This window comes from Silene latifolia, chromosome 8 (assembly GCF_048544455.1).
Source record: "Silene latifolia isolate original U9 population chromosome 8, ASM4854445v1, whole genome shotgun sequence".
NCBI lineage: Eukaryota > Viridiplantae > Streptophyta > Magnoliopsida > Caryophyllales > Caryophyllaceae > Silene > Silene latifolia.
In genome coordinates this window covers 43,255,763-43,282,538 of record NC_133533.1, presented here as the reverse complement: position 1 = coordinate 43,282,538, position 26,776 = coordinate 43,255,763, and the positions used below count along the sequence as shown (strand labels likewise).

At 37.5% G+C, this 26,776-nt stretch overlaps 1 protein-coding gene across 1 annotated transcript; it reads right to left on the bottom strand.

The window, feature by feature from the left end:
* Positions 1-18,677: 18,677 nt before the first annotated feature.
* Positions 18,678-19,307, bottom strand: LOC141595097 (uncharacterized). The gene has a single exon (XM_074415069.1). It carries the CDS (start codon positions 19,305-19,307, stop codon positions 18,678-18,680), a length of 630 nt encoding a protein of 209 aa, XP_074271170.1.
* Positions 19,308-26,776: the final 7,469 nt, after the last annotated feature.

Here is a 26,776-nt window from a genome sequence, read left to right as displayed (position 1 = left end):
ACCAATGTTGCAACACCATCAATTAGAACTTGCAAAGAGTGATTTATTGAAAGATGCAATGAAATATCGACGATTAGTTGGAAGATTGGTTTATTTAACAATCACGCGACCAGACCTCGTTTATTCAGTTCATATGTTGTCCCATTTTGTTAGTGAACCTAGAAAGGAGCATTGGGATGCAGCCTTAAGGGTGGTGCGATATGTGAAAATGAACCCGAGCAAGGGAATTACTCTAAGTAGAGGGTCGAACTTGGAGCTGCGAGGGTACTGCGATTCCGATTATGGTCGATGTCCTTTAACGAGGCATTCATTGAGTGGTTATTTCGTTTCACTTGGGTCATCACCCGTGTCATGGAGAGCAAAGAAACAAGCAACGGTCTCGAAATCTACGGCGGAAGCAGAGTACCGTGCAATGGGAAGTGCGACGAGTGAATTAATTTGGGTAAAATCGTTCTTAGCCTCATTGGGAGTGTTTCATACGAAACCCATGGAGTTATGTTGCGACAATTAGGCGGCGATTCATATAGCGAAGAATCCGGTGTTTCATGATAGGACAAAGCACATAGAAATCGATTGTCACTTCGTTAGACAGCATCTTGTGGAAAACACAATAAAAATGGTACATGTACGAAGCAAGGAACAAGTCGCGGACCTGTTCACCAAAGCCTTAGGAGGAGAAGCGTTCGATTATTTGCAAGGCAAGTTGGGTCTCGGTTTACCCGGAGCTCCAACTTGAGGGGGAGTATGGAAATAGTATCATAATATATTTGGTGTATATTGAAGATAGGAAAAGATATCATGTAATTTATATTGTTGCTAGTTTTAGGGAGATTTAGTAGGAGCATATTTATGTATATATGTAATTGGTTATTCTGATGAATGCAATCAACGAAAACCTTTCATCAAAACTCTTGCCTCTCACGTTTCTCATTTAACTTAATTTATAATTCTATGATGATACTAATTAATTCCATAGGTGGGGCATGTTAATTTTAAGGAAAATCACTATATTATTGTGTTTTCTAAATTTAATTACTTTAATTTAATGTAGTTTCCATAAATATTCTTCATCAAGACATGTTTATATTATACTTTTAACCAAAACTATATAATATTTACATCGAGGTCCCTTTATCAGGTCTATTACACGGTGCTATCGATTTAAAACTATATAGTATATTTAATTTGTATAAATTTCTTTAATTACATTGAAGTCCCTTGGTTTCTGGAATTAATATATAGTATTGATAAATGAGCATAATCACGGAATCAAATATTCAATATTTTGACTAAAAACATAAATACTCCGTATATATAAAACAAATTAAAATACCACATAATATAATCTAAAATATCAATAATATAAAATATAAGCGGAGATTTAGTTAAAATAAAGAAATGAATATTAAAATAAGATGCACTTGAATGTAATTATTGATGACCGATCAACTACGGCTTGATTTTTAGAGTCGCTAACTCCCACATGACTTATTAGATTTAAGTATCTTATTAGATTTTAATATGTTATGGATCGATAACTTATTAATAGCTCAAGTTCAATTAACCTATTTGGACTAAATGTCAATCGTCCCCTAAAAAATTTTCATTTCCGCCTCTCACTCCCATATCATAAACTATCCAGAGTAGTAAAGTTTTCATCATGTTAAGTTATTTATAATTGTAAATGAGTACAATTACCTATTTCTATATATATATAAACTCATGTAAACTAAACCTTGACCCATAATATATACCCTAAACCCTCACATTTTAAGCCTCCACATATAAATACTAATACCATTCCTAAAAAAAAAAACTCACCTCACTACCATATTCACCTAATATCATGAATCTCTAATCTAGTCGGTTAAGTCTTTTTAGTTCCTCAAATTCTACCTCTCATCATCTCTCTAATTAGCATGTTGGTGTCATCCCATCACTCTTCCAATTTCCATATTACCTAACACTCAATACTCCATGCAAAAATCCTTCAAAAACTACCAACAAATTAATTAATATTTTATCTTAACCTCTTTTTGCCTCATGTAGGGGTTGTTTGGTTGATCAAAGAACTTAATTTTCCTAGGAAAATGCTATTCATGGGAATTAAGTTCCCTCATCCAATTCGGGTGAATTTCGGAAAAGTTTTTGGTTGCTCATGTAGGAATTAAATTCCACAGGAACTTCCAATGACCAAGGGGGGGAGTAGGTAAGCAACTTCCAACATCATGCAGGCATTGAAAGTTCCTGGGAAGTTCTAATTCCTACATTTTCCAAAATTTATGGCAACCAAACAACCCATGTTTTTTAAAATCATGGGATTTTCCAATTCCTATGTTTTCTAAGTGACAACCAAATGACCCCTAAATATATGACTCTAATATTTGTTGGAGCATGAAGAAATATCACGCCTTGTAAATTTTTATATAATTTTAATTTTTTTAAAGTATTTCATTTGTTTTCATGTATTTTAAGATCTACAACTTTTAGATCTAGTAAATATATGAATAATAAAATCATCATTAATTTTTTTTTGGAATAAAATCATTCAATGTGTCTGTTATTAAAATTATTATTGATTTTATTTATTATGTAAAGGTTGGACTTGCAAATTATTATCTCTTTAAATTATATCTGATTATAAATTATAATTTTATTTATTATGTAAAGGTTGGACTTGCAAATTATTATCTCTTTGAATTATATTTGATTATAAATTATAATTATAACGTAATTTAATAACAATGGATTGCATAATAATAAATTTATATTATTTTATTTCATTGTATTGCTATAATGTTTTTAATGGAAGCACGAATCAGTAGTCAATTTCGTTTGCTTGTGAAAAAGGCCTTAAATAGATGTATTATTATTTTGTAATTTTCTTAATTAGAAATTCAATTTTCAAATACATGTATAATGTTAACAAATTAGGATTTAGTAATTTTTGTATTAATATTTATTCAAACAATTCAAACAAATGTATAATCTATAATGTTAAGAAATGTATACTGTATGGTTTTATTCTTGAGCATATCAATCAAATGCACATGGTAATTAAATGACACTAAAGATCGTGGGTTGTACATCTAAAAAAACAAATTATACTTCTTTCAATTCCCTAAAATAGTGGAGCTAATCAAAAGCCTCTTAAAGACTCAGTTTTTATACTAGGTAGATGAGGAGAGCGTATTATTATTATTATTATTATTATTATTATGCGCGCAGCTTTCATTAAATGAAAAATAAAAGCTTTCATTATTATTATTATTATTATTATTATTATTATTATTATTATTATTATTATTATTATTATTATGGAAAAATGTTGTTGATGGGGATTGAACTCACGACCTCTTGGTTGAAATGCACTTACCTTTACCACTGTGACACATGCATCTTGTTATTATTTTTGTATCCCTTTTAATATATATCTTTGTTAAGACCTGAGTTAAAACAATATGTACCTCTAATAAGTATTAAATGTACTTCCAGTTTATATTTAATGTACATTCCTTATAAAATCAATGTACATGATGAGTTAGTTAAGTGTACTTGATAAAAATTGAACAACATATTTTATGTACTTATGTTAATTATTCTTTGTATCTATACTTTATATTTAATGTACCTCCAATATATATAATGTGTCCCCGATGAGTAAGTGAAATAAAGTTAATAAACAATTGTAGTAAATATGATATGTAGCTATAATTATTAAAATGTACATTTATTATATATTTCATATCCCTTCTATATTATTAAAATGTACTTGAATAATTATTGAAACATGCTTTGTAACTAATTAAGATATACATGATATGTAACTTTAATATTTATTATATGTACCTATAATATATATTTAATGTGCCTCTTATATAAATAAAATGTACATAATAAAAAATCGAGTCATAAATGATAATTAATTAAAATAAATATGATATGTACCTTTAATAAGTATTATATGGACCTATATTATAAATTTAATGTACCTCTCATATACATAAAATGTAAATGATTTATTCATCCGTGCAAGATAATTAATTAAAATAAACATGATATGAATTTATAATCGTTAATAAATGTACCTATTGTAGATATATTTAATGTACCTCCTAAACAAATTAAAGGTACTTGATGATTTGTTGAAACGTGATTGATATATAATTTAAATAAAAACAAATACTTTGATATGTACCCATAGTTATTATAAGATGTACCTATATCATATGGTCAATGTACACCTTACATATATATATAGTTATTATAAGATGTACCTATATCATATGGTCAATGTACACCTTATATATATATATATATATATATATATATATATATATATATATATATATATATATATATATATATATATATATATATATATATATATATATATATATATATATATATATATATATATAATGAACCTAACAAATTAATTTAATAGATAATTGAAATATACATGACATGTCATATAAAGAATATATTATGTACCTCCAATGAAAATAAAATGTACCTTCGGCATAAATATATTGTACGTACATTTTTCATTAAAATATTATAACCTATAACAAATGTAAATTTTATAATAATTATGTAAATAATAAGTACAAATTATCATAAGTACATACAATATTTTGTTCAATCTTTATCAAATATATTTAACTAACTAAGGATTACATTGATTTTATACTGAATGTACATTGTATATAAGTTAGAAGTACATTTAATAATTATTATAGGTACATATTGTTTTAACTCACGTCTTAACATATACACATATATCAAAAGAGATACAAAAATAACAACAAGATGTTTGTGGCACAGTGGTAATAGCAAGAGCATCTCAACCAAGAGGTCATGGGTTCAAACCTCACTAACAACATTTTAGAAGTTTCACTAAGTGGTTTATCATCTTTGACTACTGGCCGTTGACCGGCCGCCGGCCACCGCCAGCCACTCCCAGCCACCGCCGTTGACCGGTGGCGTTGACTTTTCCGACGGGTCACTGAATTTGTCTGGACGTTGACCTTCCTTGACCGGCGGCCAAACCACCGTTGTTGACCGCCATTGACCGGTGGCGTTGACTTTTCCGGCGGTCAATGTCGGTCAATGGATTGGGTTGTATAGGTGGTTGTATAATAGAGTTAATCACAACCCTTAGATTAGATTTAGTGGAGTTAAATCTAATGGTTGAAAAGTGTTCTCACCGTTCTCACCTGAAGGGTTGTTCTCATATGATCCCAAATCTTATTATTATTATTATTATTATTATTATTATTATTATTATTACTATTATTATTATTATTATTATTATTATTATTATTATTAGAATACTCCCCATAAATACACTACTCCTATATTATATTCCCTCCAATCCAAACTATCCACTTGCTTTTTGGAGGTCAAACTTTGAAAAGTTTGACCGTTAATCCACCGAAAAATATAAAATTTTGAACGATAAAATTTACATTTTTAGTTGTAATATGAAAATATCTTTCATAAATTATATTTTTTACAAAAAAAAAATTATATACAAAGGAAGAAAAACGCGGTCAATGTGTCGCCTCGAAGACCACCCAAAAGCAAGTGGGTAGTTTGGATTGGATTGGAAGGAGTAAAACATTTACCTTACCTTAGTTTATTCGACTCATCATTTGATTAGAATTAATTAGACTCTCTCTATTATTGTAACAAGAACTCTAATATTTCTCTTTTTAATCTCTCCTTAATAAAAGTTGTAATTTTTCTCTTACATTAATGTAATTCATCTCTAGTTTAATAATTTCTCAATTCTCATTAGTATACATTTGTTATTGGGTTGTAATTGGAAGACAAGAAGAGATTCATCTTTCTTATTTCAACCAAAGTTTCCACCTTTAATTAATGTTAGTATAATTCTCCTCTTAATTTCTCTTCCTCTCAATTGTTTACGTGTTTATTGTCACCCAATTTATTTCCTTTCACATTATGTTGTCTCTTGTTAATTTCATGTTGGTTTCTTCATCTTTTGCTTCAAATTTCATAATCATGTTTGAGTAGTGTATTACTAGGGTGGAGGGGAATCTTGTATGGTTAATATGGTTATACTATAGGCTTGAACAAACAAGTATTACATGGGTAATTTCTATTATAATAGTCATGCATACAAAGTGTTTGTGGAAATGTCTAAATGAGAATTTGAGTCAATTTCACTATAGTATAACTTGTTGGGTGAAAGCTTGATTTGTAACTAGATAATTCATGACGATTAGTGGGTCTTGGGTAATTAGAACGAGAGTTCGATTACTCTTAACCTTGGGTTAGTCTCACATCGAGGGGTGGGGATTTGCCTTTGAATTTACCTCATTTACTTGTTAATCTATGTCATTACTTGAACCATTGTCTATGCAAGTGAACCCGACACCCTAGTCTCCTTAATCGCTATTTTATTCGCTTTAGTAATCGCCTATTTTATTTACTTGTTTTAGTTGTAGCTAATTAGTTTATTAATCATTCAACATTAGCTAGAACTAAACTAGAAAACAAACGATCAATTTAAGAACCATAATCCTATCTCTGTGGATCGGCCTCCTTACCCTACTACATTCATTAGTTTGGTATTGAAATTATAAATATTATTTGCATATCGAGGAGTACGACAAACCCGGTATCAATAAAGTAACTTCTATTTCTAAATTTGGGTAAATCGAATTAGAGAATTCCGCGGGGGAGCGTTTCAAAGTGAATGGTCACCAAGTTAAGCATTACCACACTAATAATTTTGTTGGAGTGGTCGAGTAGCTGTACTTCGGCTCCATTTCTGAGCCAGCAAATTGAGGTAACAAGGGTCGAGCGGGACCTTTAAAACCAGCGCTGACCGGGAGGCTGTAACACCCCCTCATACCAAGGTACTTTACCAAGGACTACCCTAGCATGAAAGGCTGTTACCATCTCGGTTTCCCGAGGTTAGTATATCAAAGTTACAATTTCCAAACAACATTTATATAAGTACGGTAATTATAAAAGTTACAAAGTCTCCAAAATCTAATAGACGAATTATGCAGATGGCAACAACTACCAAAACAATAACTAAGGCTCGTGATGGTTTCATCTAATCCAGCGTGGTGACTCTCCCATGACTGCCCCAAGCTCAATAAAATATATCACTGTCATACCGCTCACCATCCCCGAATGGATCACCGCAGTTTTACAAAACAACAACACGGGGTCAAGTATTACTCAATCAATATAAGACAACAAACATTACCACCAAACCGATCATCGATCTCACACACAAGAACCGACTACACACCGAAGTGTGTAGCCCCGCGGCATTATTACCCATCGCAATGGGTAATCCTCGCCGCCGTGGGTGACCGCAGCCCATCCCCACCTAGTCCAGCTCATCAACGAGCGACTAACAATCCCTGTCCCTTAATGTGCACATCCCCTCCCGTGGCGGGTTCCACGGAGGGCGAACTAGGGTGTGAAGCCACTCCCGCAAGTGACTCCACCACAATCACACATACCACAACATCACAGCTGTCACAACACCACAACCGTCACAACACAACCACATCACCACAATCATCACAACACCCATCCTCCGATGATCAGCAGATAAGAGCAATTATGAAACAAACACAATCTTAATCAATTAACAGTACTGAGTAGGCGAAACCCTACCTTAGCAATCAACAGCAGTACGGAAACCGAACAATCAGAAAGGCTCCTCTATGAAGTCTTCTCCTATACAATAATCGCATACACAATTACATATTGCACAATTTCCCCATATTCCCAACTCCATGTATGAATACAAAGAATCCCAAAGAATACAACAACATAGAAAAGGACTTACCAATGAAGGATGAGGAATTATACGCAAAACTACGAAGATTGTACACACCACGATGCTAGGGAATGATTAGGAAGTGATTAGGGAATGATTAGGGTAATCGTCAGAATGATGATGTTTGAAAATAATGTTTTAGAAACTGACGCGGGATATAAAAATAACCCTAAACGTTTCCCAATCAAACCGTCAAAATAACACTCCGCCAAACCGGACACTCGGTCGAGTAAGTGTATACTCGGCCGAGTGTCCCATACTCGGTCGAGTGTTCACTATACTCGGCCGAGTGTTCCTCGGCAGAACCAAAACACACACAACCTCAACACTACTCGGCCGAGTAGGCTCTACTCGGTCGAGTAGTCACCAAGGGAAATCCGTAGTGTTACAATCTTCCCCCCTTAAAAAGAACTTCGTCCCGAAGTTCACACTCTACTATAAAACAAAGCACAACACTACGCCACAAGACTAGACCAACCACATATAACAACACCAAGGAGCTATACAAGTCACCACAAAAATCATTATCCCGAGTCAAAGCAAAACAACAAACAAAACGAAACACGACCGCGAAGTTCCAACCCAACCTATAACACATGGACACTTAACACCAACTCCACAAACCACTCTTCCTTCCACAACATGGCTCACGATATCGTCTCAACTATAGCATAGGCTCTCAATACTGACTCCATAACATTACTCAATAACCATAATATAATGTTGCCAACCTTGTATCACTTCCATAACACTCAATAGCACTCAACCACAAAAGAAGATCAATCATCAAAACGGAATGTTACATTCTATCATCCTTAAAACGAACTTCGTCCTCGAAGTTTACTCACACACATAAACATCATCTTCCAACTGTCAAAACTATTGAACTCATAATCATTGTCATTCAACTATCAACACTGTTGAAATATTCTCTCATTGCTAAACATCGAACTACTACAAGCACGGTCATGACCTTTGATCAAAACAAATATCCGACCTTTATGCTACACTAACACTCTACTTCCAATTATACTACCATATGTACAACTATCAAAATCTCTTTTATCCTTTATCGCATCCTACTCCTCTTAAGATAAATGTTACGTCCTCGTAACTCGCTAATACTAAATCCTAGCTATATTTTCTCATTATTCCCATCACCACCGCGTGTCAAAGATAACCACTTATAATCTGAACAGTCGCCATGCATATATCTTAGGCTCTCTTACTTAAACAACTCTCATCCTTCAATTTCAAAATCTTTAACTTAACCCAAAACTTCAAATCTTCCACATTACCGCAACATGACACACCTCTCTATATAAACTATATAAAACTCATATCACCAAAAGCATAACTCACATTCCACACTTGTTACGTACACTCATACTAGATCCTCAAGTAATTTTCTTTCATTACCGCAAAACTCATACATAACTCAACATGACACCAATTCCCAATATCCTGCACTCACTATCTCAACAAAAGATTATGAACCGCCTGCCGCTTTCAGATCATTATAACACATATTCCACGAATCACTTGTCATGACTATGACTACCGATATCTCATCCTGAAACAAGGTCAAAATTACTGTAACAACTTCTCACAACTGTATCCTATCAACAAAATATCACTATACCATGACAACAACAAAACATATACAACTCTCTTTCATATCATACTCTACCCTCATTCCCAAACTGAAACCGGTAAGAAACATCAACAAACAAAAAACAACGATCTGCATGTTCAACCAAGACTCACCAGAAAATGAAGAACAAACAACTATATATGTTTAACTGGTAAGCACTTTCGAAAACTCGTAACATAAACATCTCACCTACTCCACCACAACCGGTGACGGCATCACAAAACCGCCACCACAACCGTACCGCAGTGCGAAAATGCCCGCATCACAACACTAAGCACCGTGCCCGGATCACCACCCGAGGCACCACAACCACACTGATAGACATCACGACATACACAAACCCTTAAACACTGACTCAATATAACATCACGGACAAGAAAACTTACTCAAGACTGCTTACCAGATCACAACACCATATATCTTACGGAATAAATAGGCAAGAATCTCATGCATACCATCCATACTTTTCATGGAATAAACATATATCATGAATACACATGCAAATATAACCAGTCTTGTCAGATCACCCAAACTATCACTTTTGATCATTATTCCATTAAGTTCCGTATCCAATATATATTACAGAACATTCATATAACAACATTAAAACTATCACACCATACCGCTTCTCGTGAGGTCACAACCTCACACAAACATTTATATACATCTTAGACCCATAATCACATCCAACTAGTCAATCCTGATCACGTAAGTTACCACTTGACAATGAATACCTCTTATCCGGACTTAACGCAGGTGCCTTTCATAACATACCCTCTCATACACTCCACTATCACCACCCAACGAACGTAGTCATATCATCAGTACCCAATTACCAGCGAATACCTCATATATCCATATTTTACAGTCCCTCAAAACCACACATACCAACCAAGCCTCCACAAAACAACCTTTTTAGAATGACTAACTTCTCTATTTACCCTCATCCTTAACCACTAGACAACATTATGACACCACCACCTCCCATGCAATTACTCTCTTACTATCACTTCTTAATATGACAATCCGCTTCCTCTCTTTGGTTATCATCCCAAATAACGAACATCCAATCCATCAACAAAATCTACCTCAACATTATTCCCAATTCTATCCTTTATCATATCGTTACCTAACTCTCCACCAAATTCTCAGATCATGCAAACACTTTACAAGCTTCTTATTCCCTTAATACCTCAAAACTCACGGCTAACATGTCGTTATGTTCTCCTATATAACCATTAACTCACACCCTCTAGTGAGGCTATCGTACATTTCCATAATTTCCTACCTTCATGCTCCTTAACCCCGGTCAACGTTCACTCAACTTACTTCCATCCCTCTTTCCCCCTTTTTACTCAGTAATACCAATTAATAATTCATCTCCTTTCTCCTTGTACCTAACTCTTTAGTAATTGTTTATTCTCCCATAGCTCCACAACTCTAATTCCATTAATTCACATCAATATCTTAACATTCTTCTTATCATTTATCCTCTCACATCTTGCTTCTCACTCACCCTTGTCACATCAAGTCTACACACTAATGGTTACTCTTCCATTAGTCGTATCTCCCTTTCGTATCTCTAGGAAACCAAAAATTTACCTCATACCGTTAATTTCCCAAGGAATTACATACTAAGCTCACCTCTTGATATTCCAAATTCCCAAACTTAGCCACTATCTACACATCCACGTCGCGATATAACTTCCTTTAAGTTCACTATATAGCTCTCTTTCCTATCTTCTTACAACAACCTTCCATTACATATATCCTTAAGCAACTATATCCTAGCTGTCTTCTTCCATACATCCTTACACATCCAAATATGCCACTATTCGTATCCCTTATCTCAATCTTTCATTCTCATGCTTCCTTACACTCATCACCCTTGCCCATATACACTTACTCTTATACTACTCATCACACGACTATATCACTCATCATATCTCACAAAACATGCTCTTTACCTCGATTAGCTCATCATCCGACCATTTTCTTTTTCCACCATCCTTCACACCCACTTTAACACATGTCTTCCTTACCCAACACATGTCCCTCATAAGCCGTCATTCTCCATGTCATAACTTCCGGTAACTTACGTATCAAGATCGTCTCACATATAAAAGAAGGCGTTAAGACTCAAAACATACATGTGTATATACCCTACGACTCAAAACAATGAAAAACATAGCCACCGGCTCAAAACAAAAGTAAAACATAGTCACCGACTCAAAACAAAAGTAAGAACATAGCCAACGACTCAAAGTGGCCGCCCAACGAGGTACTCGGTCGAATACATAACATGCTAGGTCGAGTACAAGGTACTCGGTCGAGTAACTATATTACTCGGTCGAGTTTTCGACTCCAGAAGCAAACTCAATTGTCGCAGAAGGAATACTCGGTCGAGTATTGGGAACACTCGGCCGAGTAGACCTTACTCGGTCGAGTATGAGACTACTCGGCCGAGTTCACGACTCAGACGCGAAACAGTATTATCACAGAGAGATTACTCGGCCGAATATGGAATACTCGGTCGAGTATAAAAGACACTCGGCCGAGTAGGGACTACTCGGTCGAGTATAGGCGCAGTTCTCAGCACCGTCCAGTTTTCGTAAAACAGTCATATCTCACTCGTTACTTGGTCATTCTGGGCGTGTGACCTATCGTTAGAATCGTAAGAGGACAAGCTATCACCTCAACTTGGATTCACAGCAATATAATTTCCAGAACTTGACTTATGACAGTTTTAAGACAACCCTTCCAAAATCGGTTTGTATACAAATCAAAATTTCTTAACAACACAACTTAAACATGCATAAAACAAACAATAACGATCCAATACTTCTAAAAACCAGTACATAGGTGAACTTTTATCATATCCACATGGAAATTAAACACGACATTCATATGCATAGACACATGACCTTAATCACATGCTACTACTAACAACCAAACATTAACATCATCATGATCATATAAATACATACTATCTCACATTACATATACTCCAATTATTTCACCTTTCGTTATCACAATTAAACAAGATTTTCCATCTATATATGACACTCCACACCCCGTTTCAAAAGCCAAGCAGTAACCACATAACATGCTCCAGGTTCTGTCACACGCAACTACGCACTTCCTTTATCATATACCACCACGGTCAGATCCTTTCATTTCATCCAACAACAATACAAGGCTCAAGTTACAAGTATTACACACACATGACTCAACATACAAAATTTTCCCCCATGTGACCGGCTTGAGATTGTAAGGGCCTTAGTGCGACTCCGGGACGTCTCCCAAGTCTTTGCGGTAGCTCCAAACAACTCTCCCCGGGTTCATTTTATTTAGACTCCCTAAGTTCATTTGGTTCATTTGTTTTAGGTGCCGGAATCGTCGGCTCTGATACCACTTTGTAACACCCCCTCATACCAAGGTACTTTACCAAGGACTACCCTAGCATGAAAGGCTGTTACCATCTCGGTTTCCCGAGGTTAGTATATCAAAGTTACAATTTCCAAACAACATTTATATAAGTACGGTAATTATAAAAGTTACAAAGTCTCCAAAATCTAATAGACGAATTATGCAGATGGCAACAACTACCAAAACAATAACTAAGGCTCGTGATGGTTTCATCTAATCCAGCGTGGTGACTCTCCCATGACTGCCCCAAGCTCAATAAATATATCACCTGTCACAGTCTGCTCACCATCCCCGAATGGATCACCGCAGGTTTTACAAAACAACAACACGGGGTCAGGACTACTCAATCAATATAAGACAACAAACATTACCACCGGTGATCATCGATCTCACACACAAGAATCGACTACACACCGAAGTGTGTAGCCCCGCAGATTACCCATCGCAACAGGTAATCCTCGCCGCCGATGGGTGACCGCACCCATCCCCACCTAGTCCGGCTCATCAACGAGCGACTAACAATCCCCGTCCCTTAATGTGCACATCCCCTCCCGTGGCGGGTTCCACGGAGGGCGAACTAAGGTGTGAAGCCACTCCCGCAAGTGACTCCACCACAATCACACATACCACAACATCACAGCTGTCACAACACCACAACCGTCACAACACAACCACATCACCACAATCATCACAACACCCATCCTCCGATGATCAGCAGATAAGAACAATTATGAAACAAACACAATCTTAATCAATTAACAGTACTGAGTAGGCGAAACCCTACCTTAGCAATCAACAGCAGTACGGAAACCGAACAATCAGAAAGGCTCCTCTATGAAGTCTTCTCCTATACAATAATCGCATACACAATTACATATTGCACAATTTCCCCATATTCCCAACTCCATGTATGAATACAGTAATCCCAAAGAATACAACAACATAGAAAAGGACTTACCAACAGAAGGATGAGGAATTATACGCAAAACTACGAAGATTGTACACACCACGATGCTAGGGAATGATTAGGAAGTGATTAGGGAATGATTAGGGTAATCGTCAGAATGATGATGTTTGAAAATAATGTTTTAGAAACTGACGCGGGATATAAAAATAACCCTAAACGTTTCCCAATCAAACCGTCAAAATAACACTCCGCCAAACCGGACACTCGGTCGAGTAAGTGTATACTCGGCCGAGTGTCCCATACTCGGTCGAGTGTTCACTATACTCGGCCGAGTGTTCCTCGGCAGAACCAAAACACACACAACCTCAACACTACTCGGCCGAGTAGGCTCTACTCGGTCGAGTAGTCACCAAGGGAAATCCGTAGTGTTACAATCTTCCCCCCTTAAAAAGAACTTCGTCCCGAAGTTCACACTCTACTATAAAACAAAGCACAACACTACGCCACAAGACTAGACCAACCACATATAACAACACCAAGGAGCTATACAAGTCACCACAAAAATCATTATCCCGAGTCAAAGCAAAACAACAAACAAAACGAAACACGACCGCGAAGTTCCAACCCAACCTATAACACATGGACACTTAACACCAACTCCACAAACCACTCTTCCTTCCACAACATGGCTCACGATATCGTCTCAACTATAGCATAGGCTCTCAATACTGACTCCATAACATTACTCAATAACCATAATATAATGTTGCCAACCTTGTATCACTTCCATAACACTCAATAGCACTCAACCACAAAAGAAGATCAATCATCAAAACCGAATGTTACAGAGGCAACCTGGATTGTATACTTTTTGTAATAAAATCTTTAATTCGTGTGTGTGCTTTTATTGCATTTTAGTTTAGGTTCTGTCACCAAGTGCCCTTGTAATTTTTACGTGCGTTTTCTGCCTAATGTGGACTATTTTGATGAATCTTTCAGGTATTACTTCAAGGCAGTACATATTCACGACTAGAACGCTCAAAAAGGAGGAAACACGCTGCTTACATAAGGTAAAAAAGTCGATCGACCAAAATTAAAAGCAGAAGCAGCGAAAAATGTCGATCGACCAAGCTCCCTATCGATCGACTAAATTTGCCCTTGCAAGTATTTCTATATTCATTAGAAAGGAGTTTTAATACTCTCTTATTCACTCAATAACATAAAAAAAATAAAAAATAAAAGGGGAGAGCACAAGTAGCAGAAGCGACGCACGACCGTCACCTTCATCCTCTATTCTTCACTTATTCTTGCTTGTTTTTAGTGTTATTTCCTCCTATTTTCCGTCTATTCTTCACACAAGTAAGTTTCCCCTTCATCTATGATTCATTTCCCTTTGTGTTTCGCAGTTTATACACAAGTTCAAATTAATTGCAATCGAAATTAGGGTTGTACAATTTGGGGGTTTTTTATTTTAATGTTCAAATCATGTGTTTCTTGCTTAATAACCCTTTTTCCCATCAATTGAATAGAAATTAGGGTTTACAAATTTGGGGATTTTCTGTTTTTTTTTGTCCAAATCTTGTCTATTATGCTTATTCGACCCTTTGTGATGTTTCAATTTAAAAAAAAAACGGTATTGGGTAGTCTCTTTGGACGAGTTTTGGATGATTTGGAATCGGTTTGGGGACGGTCTTTTTGCAGCGATTTGTGCGTATCCTATGCGTTTTATTTACCATATAAATATTAGTTTATGTTTTACTTGTGTGCTAGATAGATAATGGAAGGGAAAAGAAGACAGACTGCAGGACAGCCGTCGCGACGCGAGACGACGCCACCAGTTTCCAGCAGCAGTCACGGCAGTTACATACCGTCACAAATTGGTACAACACTTATTCCCTATACTCATATTCCTTCTATTTAAGGTTTGCGCGATTACCCCTCGGTAATCGTTTCTTCAGTAGAGCAAAATAATCGCTTTACTTCTCTATTAGAGCACCTCATTGTTCAACCCGTTTCCTAGGCCGTGACAGTCTAGTGTCTTTGGGAATCTATGAACCTGTTGTGGAAATTTTAAATGGAACCGGTATGTCTAGTTTAGTGAGTATGAGGGAGGATACTTACCAGACACCCACCCTTGAATTCTTTATCAGTTTCAAAATGTATGCAGGGGACTAGGACGAAGAGGCCAATTCTACTTGCGTCCACTTTCGTCTCTTTAACCAGGACTTCCGTATGACCTTAGCTGAGTTTGGCGGTCATTTAGGCTTACACAGTGAGGGACCACACACGACCCCTCGGAAGTTAGTTGACTCCATGTGGGGGTGCCATAGCTGACCACTTTGAGGACAAGAAGAGGGGGAAATTTGTTCATCACCCACCTATCCGTATCTGGCTCCGCCTTATAATCGGTATTATTTTCGCTAGGAAAGAGCCCAACAATATGAATTCTGAAGAGTTATCTATTTTAGTTGGCTATCTAATCATTGATAGTGGTACTCATTTGTTCTTAACATTGTCTATCTTGTTGCTCAATGATTTACTAATGTCGCAATAGGAGCCTTGTCTTCCATTCACTGCGGGTGGTTGGTCACACATATCACTTGTCGTCTCTTTCCTCACTTTCCTCGGGGCATAAGACCCATTGGACACGCGGATCCAAACATTGATAGCTTGTGCCTTTTTACTGTGTCACACATGAAGCAATTACAGTGGCTGACTGATGATAACACGTGGAAGATCTCCACGTATTTGTCAGTCCCTTTACCTTGTGACACTCTCCCACCTCTTATTCGTATGGCCCATGTTAGGAATAAAGCAGCCCAGCCTCCTTATCTCGTCTACCACGTTCCCTACACAATACCCGAGAAGTCCACTGCTCGCTCTAGGCAGACTTCTCGGTCCACTAGGGAGACGGGTCAGTCTTTTAGGGCACCACGTGACTCACCTCATGCATCTCCACACACTGCACCCTCCACTACTGAGACTGAGACTCAGTCTGGACCTCAGTCGGTATAACCGGCTCACTTTATTTGTCCACCTCCTTTTATGCCCCCACTAGCCATGGATCAGGCGGGGCGGGATTATATTCTACTTGATATGTGCAGGCGTACGGGTAGGATGGAGCTGAACCAAGCCCTAGCCGACTTCCCTCTGTACAACCGCTATACCTGTTCTGGATGGTTGCCACCAACTGGGTGGCCGCATCCGTCCTACTACTTCTACCCTAAGGGCGGTTACTCTAGCATTACTACTACGGAGTACACGGCTCTGGTGGAGGAGAGGTACCGTGCCGAGCTTGATTCACGCTCCCGAGTGAGGGAGGAGGACGACGACGACTACGAGGAGGGTGACGACTAGTAGCAGGTAGCTACGACCTCCCCTTGTTGTTGGCTGGTTTGGGGAGGTTTTTGCGTGCCCCATTTTGTGACTTCTCTTCCTTTTCTTCTTTACTTGTTTTTCATCTCGTTTTGCGTACCTCTTCTCCCATATATTTTAATGCTGCTGGTGTTTGCTGAACACAATGGGGGCATTGTTCGATTTGGTTTGGGGAGGGTATGCATCTATTCGTTTGCATCCATTTGCATTTTTATTGCATTTCTGTTTGCATGTTTATTACATTTCCGTATGCATTGTTTTTCCTCTTCCACTATAAAAAATCAAAAAAAAAAAAACAAAAAAAAATTAAAAAGTACAAAAACATATTTTCTTTTCCATATTAGGCCGAGACAGAACGGTTAGATAACAATGATGAAACTGCGTCAGTGCTTTATTTTTCGCCCAAACCTTGCTTTTCCATTCTTGTACGGTCGTTGCATAATCTACGAGTTTGTTATCAACTTTTATGAACGAATAGACTTGACTTAACACCGGCAACCTACTCAAAATTTCAGAGGTATAGAGCTTAATAAACTATGACATTCATGATCAGTTTCATTCTTAGGATGAGAGTAGTACTACTTATAAGACATGTAACATCAATTTGCATAAACATGATTTTTGTCTCTTAGTACCTGTATGTGTTCGGGTTAGTGGCGGTGTCACATCTGGAGAGGCATCCCTTTTCTTCTTATTCTACCCTTGAGCCTCACATTAGCCAAATTGACTTGTTTTGACCCAACTGTTAACTTGAATCCTAAATTAGCCTACCCTAGTCAAGCTAGTTTATTTGTTAATTGTGAGTATGTGTCCGTCAATTTGGTATTTGCATTAGATAATGAGAAGAGGGTTGAATTGAGCCGGAAAAAAAAAAGAAAAAAAAAAGTTGAGAAAAAGTCAGCAAGAAAATGAAAAAAAAAAAAGGATCAAATTGGAAAAAAACACGGCTGAAAAAGAAGAAAAAGAGAAGGAAGAAATTGTGTTGATTCTCGCTCCCATGATTGTCGTTATATATTATGGGGAGTCGTGTTTAATGGTATGAGTGAGTTTATGTCGCATTGGCATTGTTTTATTCTTTTAAGTTGGGTTTATGAGGCGGATGAGTTTATTATTTGGTTTCTTTTGATACTAGCTTGCCTCTTATCTCCACACTTCCAAAAATGTTTTGCCCCTTTTTACTCAATCACCTCACTTCATCATATTTGTAAGTCCTCGGTACGTGATTTGTCCTGTTTGGTAGGAATGCATATGTACGATTTGTAGAGATAACTATCATGTTAGACTGCATGCATGTTCTTATAGGATTCAGTTAGGTGAGTGGCTATATTTTTTTTGGGTGAAAGGTTAGGAAATTCCATTAAGCTCATAAACAAACTATTACATGCTACCATCTAAGGTACAATTCAGGAAGCATAATTAGTCAATCAATATTTAATTTGACTTAATCCATGCTTCATCACTACTCTTTTTTGATACATTTAAGCCAAAAAAATAGAACGAGTATGCATAATGCTACTAATCTGTTTAATTACACTAGCTGGATGATCAATCATTCCTTCAAGCCTTGCCTTGTTCCTTTGATGCCAGATAGCATAATATAGGGCTTGAAACCACGCAATAAGTACCCTTTTCTTCACTTGTGCCCATGGTTTGGACTGAATCCAAATAAGCAGGTTCTCAGCGGGCATTCTAACATTCAACTTACAGCTTAATAACCAAATCAGCTTCCTTGTGTAAGGGCAGTGAAAAAACAGATGATTGTGAGTCCCAGCACAGGCACCACAGATACAACAATCAGAATCAGGAGCAATCCCTATCTGCAGCAACCTATCCTTTAACAGCAGTGCCTCCCTAGCAATTAACCAGTTAATAAAGTTGTGCTTAGGTAAACACCACGAATTCCAAATGACCTTGTCCCATGTAACAACAGGCTGAGTTTTCTTGATCCACTCATAGCCACTGGTAACTGAGTACCCTGCAGGTGCAGCCAGCCATTGACCAGTACCAGAAAACCCTCCTGCAAACTTATCTTGAACCCTACAGATTCTCTTCCAAATCCATGAAGTATCTGCTTTTGGAGTGTAAATGTTCTTGGGCACCCCTTTCATATAAATATGGTTTACCCATTAAACTCATAAACTAGCAGGGTTACTATAAATCCAAAAGGACAATTTACAGATTGCAGCAAGATTCCAAGCATGACTGTCCCTAATACCTAAACCTTCTTCCTGTTTTGGCACACGGACTTTTTCCCAACTAACCAAAGGGGATCTAAGATATTCAGTGGATCCATCCCAAAGGTAATTCCTACAGAGGCCATCAATTCTCTTTAGGACACTCTTAGGAATTATAAAAATAGTAGCCCAATAAGAGTAAAGAGAAGTCAAAACTGAATTAACAAGAGTAAGCCTTCCAGAATAAGATAACTTCTTAGCAGCAAACCCTCTAATTTTCATTGTGACTTTCTCAACCAAGCTAGACCAATGCTTAATACTCAGTCTGCCAGCAGAAATGGGGAGACCTAAATACTTAAAAGGCAAAGAACCTTCACTGAAACCAGATACCTGTAGAATATCAGCTCTAACTAAGGAAGACACCCCATTAAAATAGATGTTAGATTTCAAACTGTTCATCTGCATGCCAGTTGCAACAGAGAAGGTGGCAAAAGCTCTGAGCAAAATCATGATAGAAGTTACACCCCCCTTGCTGAAAAGTAATAGATCATCTGCAAACATGAGATGGCTAAGACTAAGTTGACTACACAGAGGATGGAATTTAAATGGCATAGTGGTGGTGACATGAGTGAGGATCCTACTCAAATATTCCATTGTGATTGTAAAGAGTAAAGGAGACATAGGGTCTCCTTGCCTCAGTTCTTTAGCTCCTTTAAAATACCCCAAAATTCTCTCCTTCCATTGAGCACCAAAGATTAAGATGCAGTCCTCACACTAATCATAATGAGCTTGATAATCTTTTCAGGAAATTGTAAAGCTGTTAATATTTGCACCAAAAATTGCCATTGAATAGAATCATAAGCTTTTTTCAGATCAATTTTCATCATGCATCTAGGTGAAATGGATTTCCTATTGTAGAGTCTCACAAGATCTTCACAGATCAGGATATTTTCTGCAATGCTTCTTCCTTTAATAAAACCTCCTTGAGAAGCATTAATAATATCAGGCAAGACAGCAGCAATCCTAGTGCATAAAAGCTTGGATATGGCCTTGTATAAGAAATTACAACAAGATATAGGCCTAAACTGAGTGACATTCTGGGGGGAGATCCACTTTAGGGATCAGAGTAATAAAAGTATGATTGAGCTGCTGTAACATTTTCCCAGAAGGGAAGAAATCCATAATGGCACTACAAACATCATGTCCTATAATGTGCCAAGTATCTTTGAAAAAAGCATTAGAGAAACCATCAGGGCCTGGGGCCTTATGGTTTGGAATTGAGAAGATGGTTTCTTTAATTTCTAGCTTAGTAACTGGAGCAAGTAAAAGAGCACAATGATGAGCACTACAAACAGGTCCCAGCTGAACAACATTGAGACTCACAGGAGTAGTTGCAGCAGCTGTTCCAAGGAGGCTCTCATAGTAGCTCAAGAAAGCATTTTGAATATGATGTCCATCAGTATGGGGAGTACCATACTGATCTTCAATACAAAAAACCTTGTTTGTGATGCTCCTTCCTTTCAAAATACTATGGAAGTACCTAGTATTGCTTTCACCTTAATTCACCCAAATAGCCTTAGTTTTCTGGACAAAAAAACTATAACAGGCAGACTGTAGATCTCTATAAAGAGTAGCATCAGCTTTTTCCTGACTGAGCAAGACAGGATTAGAAGGATCATTTCTTAAATGATTCTGTATAGCATCAAGAGCCATCCAGGCATAAGTAACACTATTCTCAATATCAGCAAACAGATGCTTATTTAAGTCTTTGAGAGGTTTCTTGAGAGATTTAAGTTTCATGACCACTCTAAACATTTTTGTGCCTGACCAAAATACATCCCAATGATGTTGTAAACAAGGAAGAAACTCAGGCACTTGACTCCACATGTTATAATATTTAAAACTCCTTCTTCCTTTCATGTGACTAGCATCTTGAATCACACAGGAAGTATGATCAAAAATGCCCTCATTATAAAAGTGAGCATAGGAGTTACCCCTTACTTGAATCCAATCACTATTAACTAGCACTCTATCAAGCCTGGAATAAATTCTAGTCTGAGGATCTTGCTTGTTGTTCCAGGTGTAAAAAGAGCCAGCAGTAGGACTATCAAAGAGATGACAATGATCAATGCAGGATTGAAAGTTATTCATTTCCTCGTCAGTTGTTTGCCCTCCTAATCTTTCAGAAGGACTTAAGACACAGTTGAAATCACCACATAGAATCCAAGGACCCTGAATGTTATCAGAGAGGTCATTCAGGGTATGCCATAGACTCTTCCTCTCACCAGTGTCATTGAATGTATATATCATGGTACAGAAAAATTGGAACTTAGTGCTAATCTCAATAATAACCATATAAATGAGCTGGGCAGTGTAGTGCAAAAATTGAACATGAAAAATATTTAGATTCCAGAGGACCCAGACTCGACCTCCAGGATGGCAAGAGGTATTGGTAGATAAAGAACAGTCATCACAAATATTAAGTTTAATAGAAATTAGAGATAAAGGTTTAACCATTGTCTCAAGGAGACCAAATAAACCCACCTGTTGAGCATGAAGAAGCCATTTAACTTGTTTTTGTTTGGCAGGGCTATTTAGTCCCCCAATGTTCCAAAAATCTAGGCTATGAATTACTCCCAGAAAGGAGTAACACACTACCACTTGTACCAACCCAAACCCTAGGTGTCTCAGTAGGCAAAGCATTACCAATGCCCAGCATAGGAGTAGCATTGTTAAGTGCATCCTGAAAGGTATATTGGCTGAGGTGGGTTGAACTCTTCCCTGCTCTGATGATCTCTTGTATGCTAAAAGTGGTAGGAGGTCTGGCAGGAGTATTTGCCTGATTATAAGTGCCATTTTGTGACCAAGTAACCTGGAGCTTGTGCTGAATCTCCTCAGGTGTTGTCATAGTAGGAGAACCAGCTACAACGGCAGCAGGAGGAATTGGCTTTTGAGGTTGAGCAGCTTGAGTTATGGGTTGTACTTTCTTAGGAATCCATTTCTGAGTGGGAGGGAGAGGGGGTGTGCAGGAACCTTAGCCTTGGGTTTCCTACACGTAGTGCCCTCATGTCCCACTCCTCCACAGACAGTACACACAATAGGGTTCCATTCACACTTAACCCGAATTTTCACAACTTTACCCTCTTCATCTAAAAACTTAATCCACTCAGCAATTTTTGTACCAAAAGGTACTTCAAGTAAAACACGAGCAAAACCCAGACGAGTCTTATCCATAGTGGGTACATCACTACAAATATATTTACCCACAAGGTCTGCAATTTTGGGTAAGCATTTCCCCCAAAATTTGAGGGATAAATCCCGTAACCTAACCTAAAAAGGAACGGTCTTAACATTATCCTTATTTAGTTCCACCTTTTCATGCCAACTCCTAACAATTAAGGGTTTGTTGTCAAAAAGATAATGTCCCTGTTTGAGCACCGCATCTTTACTCTAATCATTCTGAAACCTGGCCAAAAAATGCCATTTGGAAGGAAGGATACCTTATCAATGGAAAATTTGGCCCAAATACGACGAATAAAACCTTCAACAACTTCCACTGGGAGGTTTGCACCAAGGACAAAACAATAGACAGCAGGTTTCCAATAGTTCAGCTCTTCTGTAACATCATCTGCTGTAAATCGCAATAAGTCCTTAGAGTCCACAGTAGCGCTTGAAAAGCTTCGATTTTTCTTACCCTGAACAAGCCACTCCTCAGCATCCTCATCATCTGCAACTTGTTCAAGTTCGAAAGGAGTAATTCCAACCACTTCGTTAACATTCTTCTCTTATAGAACCTCCGAAGATGAAGGTCCAGTTTTTTTGGGAATTGGTTGTGTAGATGACGAAGAAACAGAAATGTTTTTGGTATTTTGAGTAGTTTTAATGGCGGAAGCTGGTTTAGATGGAGCTCGCGTCATTATTTTTTTGCAGAAAACGGCGCTGATTTACCTAAAATTCAGAGCTTATTCTCTCTCTAGATTATCTCTCTTCATTTTTTTGAGTGGCTATATTTCTTTCTATCTTACATTATATACTCACCATGTTCTTTAACGAGCGATGAGCGACCCGTGAGAGTCCGATATACATGAGTCTTACAAGGTTGATGGTTCAGTAAGTTGTTTCATACGTATAACTCGTTTGCAATCGGTTTTGTACATTGGTTTTGGCTACTTACATTAAAATTGGTTTGGGCGTATGAAGCATAGTTAGCTCTGAGCTTGTCTACAGTTTCATTATTTGTTTATATTTTTAGTCTTTGCTTGCTTGGGGACAAGCAAGGGTTTTGTTTGGCGAGGTTTGATACGTGCTTCATATATATATTTTATCTTGCCTTTTTGCACGCATTTCTATGCCATTTTAAGTAGCGTAAGCTACTATTCTCCCTTTATTCGGTTACTTTACGTCGTATTATGTTTCATATAGGTTGTTAACCCAAGGGGTGAATAATGAGCCAAAACCCATCCCCGGAGTTGCACTTTGGATACTAGTGAAACTAGAGCTCGGGAACAATCGTTTTGGAATGTGTGAAGCTGCAAGGAGGTACATAAGGTTGATGTTGAACGTTGCTGTTTACTGGAAAAGTCGATCGACTGCTGCTTATAGTCGATCGACTGGATACGATCTGGGAAATAGTCGATCGAATGGACCCGTTAGTCGATCGACTGTTTTGCTCGGAGGATTGGTCGAACGACTGGTTTGCATAGATCGACTATTTTGCTTATCAGGTCGTGTTGATTTAATTAGTTAATTCGGCCCATTAGTTGTTTAGTTAATAAATCTCAGCGATCTCTATATAAAGACAAACTGAGAACAATTTTAGGTTATCATTGACTTTTGTAAAAAATACTTTTACACGTCGCTTTACATTCAATTTTCGGATCTAAAACTTGTAATCATTCCGTTTTCATTCGGTAATTTAATTAACCTTCATTCGTCAGTTATTTCTTTCTCTTGTTTCTTTTATTCTTCCTTGTCTTGCTTTTATTATATGCTTATTTATTATTCTCATACTTTGATCATGTTTAATTTAGTTATCGTTATTATTGTTAATTTCATTAATTCGATCATGAGTAGCTAATTTCTTCATGATAGGATTTAGGAGATCCATGGTTGCATGACGGTATTTAATTAGAATATTAGATCTGGAATATTTATTTGTCTGAGTTTGTTAATCGTAGCAATTAATCTTATTTAATTAGATGAATGCATGTGACTAGTTACTTAACCAGGTAAACTCCGACCTAGATCGAGAGATTGGAGAGAGTCAGACCTGCTACGAACAATAGAGTACTTTAAATATAGCGAGAGCATATTAGAAAGTTTCTGGGGTGATTAGTGGACCGAGAGGACCTTATCACTACCCTTCAGACCATAATTTGACTAGTCTTTGACCCTGCCTTAAACCGTTGTTAGACCATGGTGAACCAACAATCTTAGCTATCTCCCTTATATTTTTAGACTTGAATTCTACACTTTATTTTTCTACTTTTCTCTACTTTAGTTTAGTTATCAAACAAATCAAACCCTCATACTTGTTACTTAGACGGGCTCATAATTAGCAGATAGAACACGTTTGTCTCCCTGTGGATACGATCCCTATTTCCTCTACTGCATTAGTTTAGGCCAGTTGGTTATTTTTTATTAGGTGTGCGATTTAACCGATAAGTCACTCTTTTGGAGGTGTATCATTAGAGACTGCACCATACCCTTTAACGTTGACAATTCACCTGAATTCTGAGATGTACTTTGCTGAGGCGGAGGGAATGATGGGGGCTTTTGAAACCCTTGTTGTTGGCTCCTATGTGGTGGAACATAAATTTGTTGTTGTGGTGGCGGAGGAGTCAAATTCAAAACATTCTTGCTCGTCCAAGAGAAATTAGGATGCTCCCTAGTTCTCTTATTATAGAAATTAGAGAACGGATTGGCTTGCTTGCAATGTTGAAAAGTAAGCACTTGTTCCTTCTCCGTCATACAACCAGCTGCATAATTCCCTTCTTCTCCACATCTCTCACCGTAAACTTCATGTTTCACCATATCATTAATTGTATGTTGACCTCCTGAGGCTTAAATCAACTCATGTTTCTCAAACCTAGCATTCATGACTTCTAATTGTGCAGCAATGGCACTATAATATCCTCTACTACCGCGCACACTACCCCTCGGATTCCCATACTCTGCTGTATGGGTGGCCATCTCCTCAATAATGTTCCAACCCTTATCATCATCAACATTTTTATGGAACCGGCCATTGGCAGCAACATCAAGAATGGCCTTGTGATCGTCATACAACCCACTATAAAATGGGTTGCAAAGGAACCATGGCTGAAACCGGTGATGAGGAATGGAGCGAATAAGCCTCTTGAAACGGACCCAAGCCTCGTTCAAATATTCAGTTGGAGACTGCTTAAAGCTAGTAATCTGTCCCCGTAGAGCATTTCTTCCCTGTGCAGGGTAGTATCTCTTGTAAAAAGTAAGTGCCAAAGAATTTCAGTCAATTATCCCAGCAGCTACCCTGTCTAAATCTTGATACCACTCGCGAGCAAAATCCCTCAAGGAGAAAGGACATGGTTTCCTTCACCATGTTTTGAGTTACCCCAAAAGTAAGCGGGCTAGCTGAGCAGTAATCCGTAAATGTTTCCATGTGCTTGCCGAGATCTTCACCTCCCACACCTCCGAATTGATTTCGCTCCACCATATTAATATAGGAAGGGGGGATTTCAAATGTACCATTAGCGGTTATAGGGAGTTGGAAACCCTCGGGTTTCGAATCGAGCATGAGATCAGAATGGCTAGATAGTTTGGGCATGATAGAAACGGCAGAAGTAGATATATCCTATTCAAAGGACTGAGTTTCTGCGATAAATTCGGCGTAAGAAGATTCAAGCGTACTCTTCGGCTTCACATATTTCCTTCCAAAAGTTACGTCTAGCACGGAGAGTCTATTCTGGTTCCGAACCGAATGAACGAGCTCGGACCTGTGAGACTTGGCCATAAATAAACACTAAAGGAAAAGAATAACAACTATCTCAAAGAACTAAAGTTCTCTAAGACAAAAGAAAAACTAAAATAAACAAATAGAAAAATCACCGTCTCCCCCGCAACGGCGCCAAAATTTGACAGGCTAGATCGCACAGCTAATCAAAGTTAAACCAACAAGCCTAAACTAATGCAGTAGAGGAAGTCGGGATAGTATCCACATGGAGACAATTGTGTTCTGTTTGCTAATTCTATATCTGTTTAAGTAACCAGTCTGAGGGGGGTGGGGGGTTGTTTGTTTACTAAACTAAAGTGGTGAAGGAAAGAGAAATTAGGAATAAAGAAATGAGTCTAAATAGAAGAGGAAAAATAGTTAGGAATGTCAGTTCACCATGGTCTAACAACGGTCAAGGTAAAGGTAAAAGATC

What these genes read in the sequence shown, in the direction of transcription:
- LOC141595097 (XM_074415069.1), bottom strand. Translation starts at nt 19,307, where the DNA reads ATGAAAGGGGTGCCCAAGAACATTTACACTCCAAAAGCAGATACTTCA.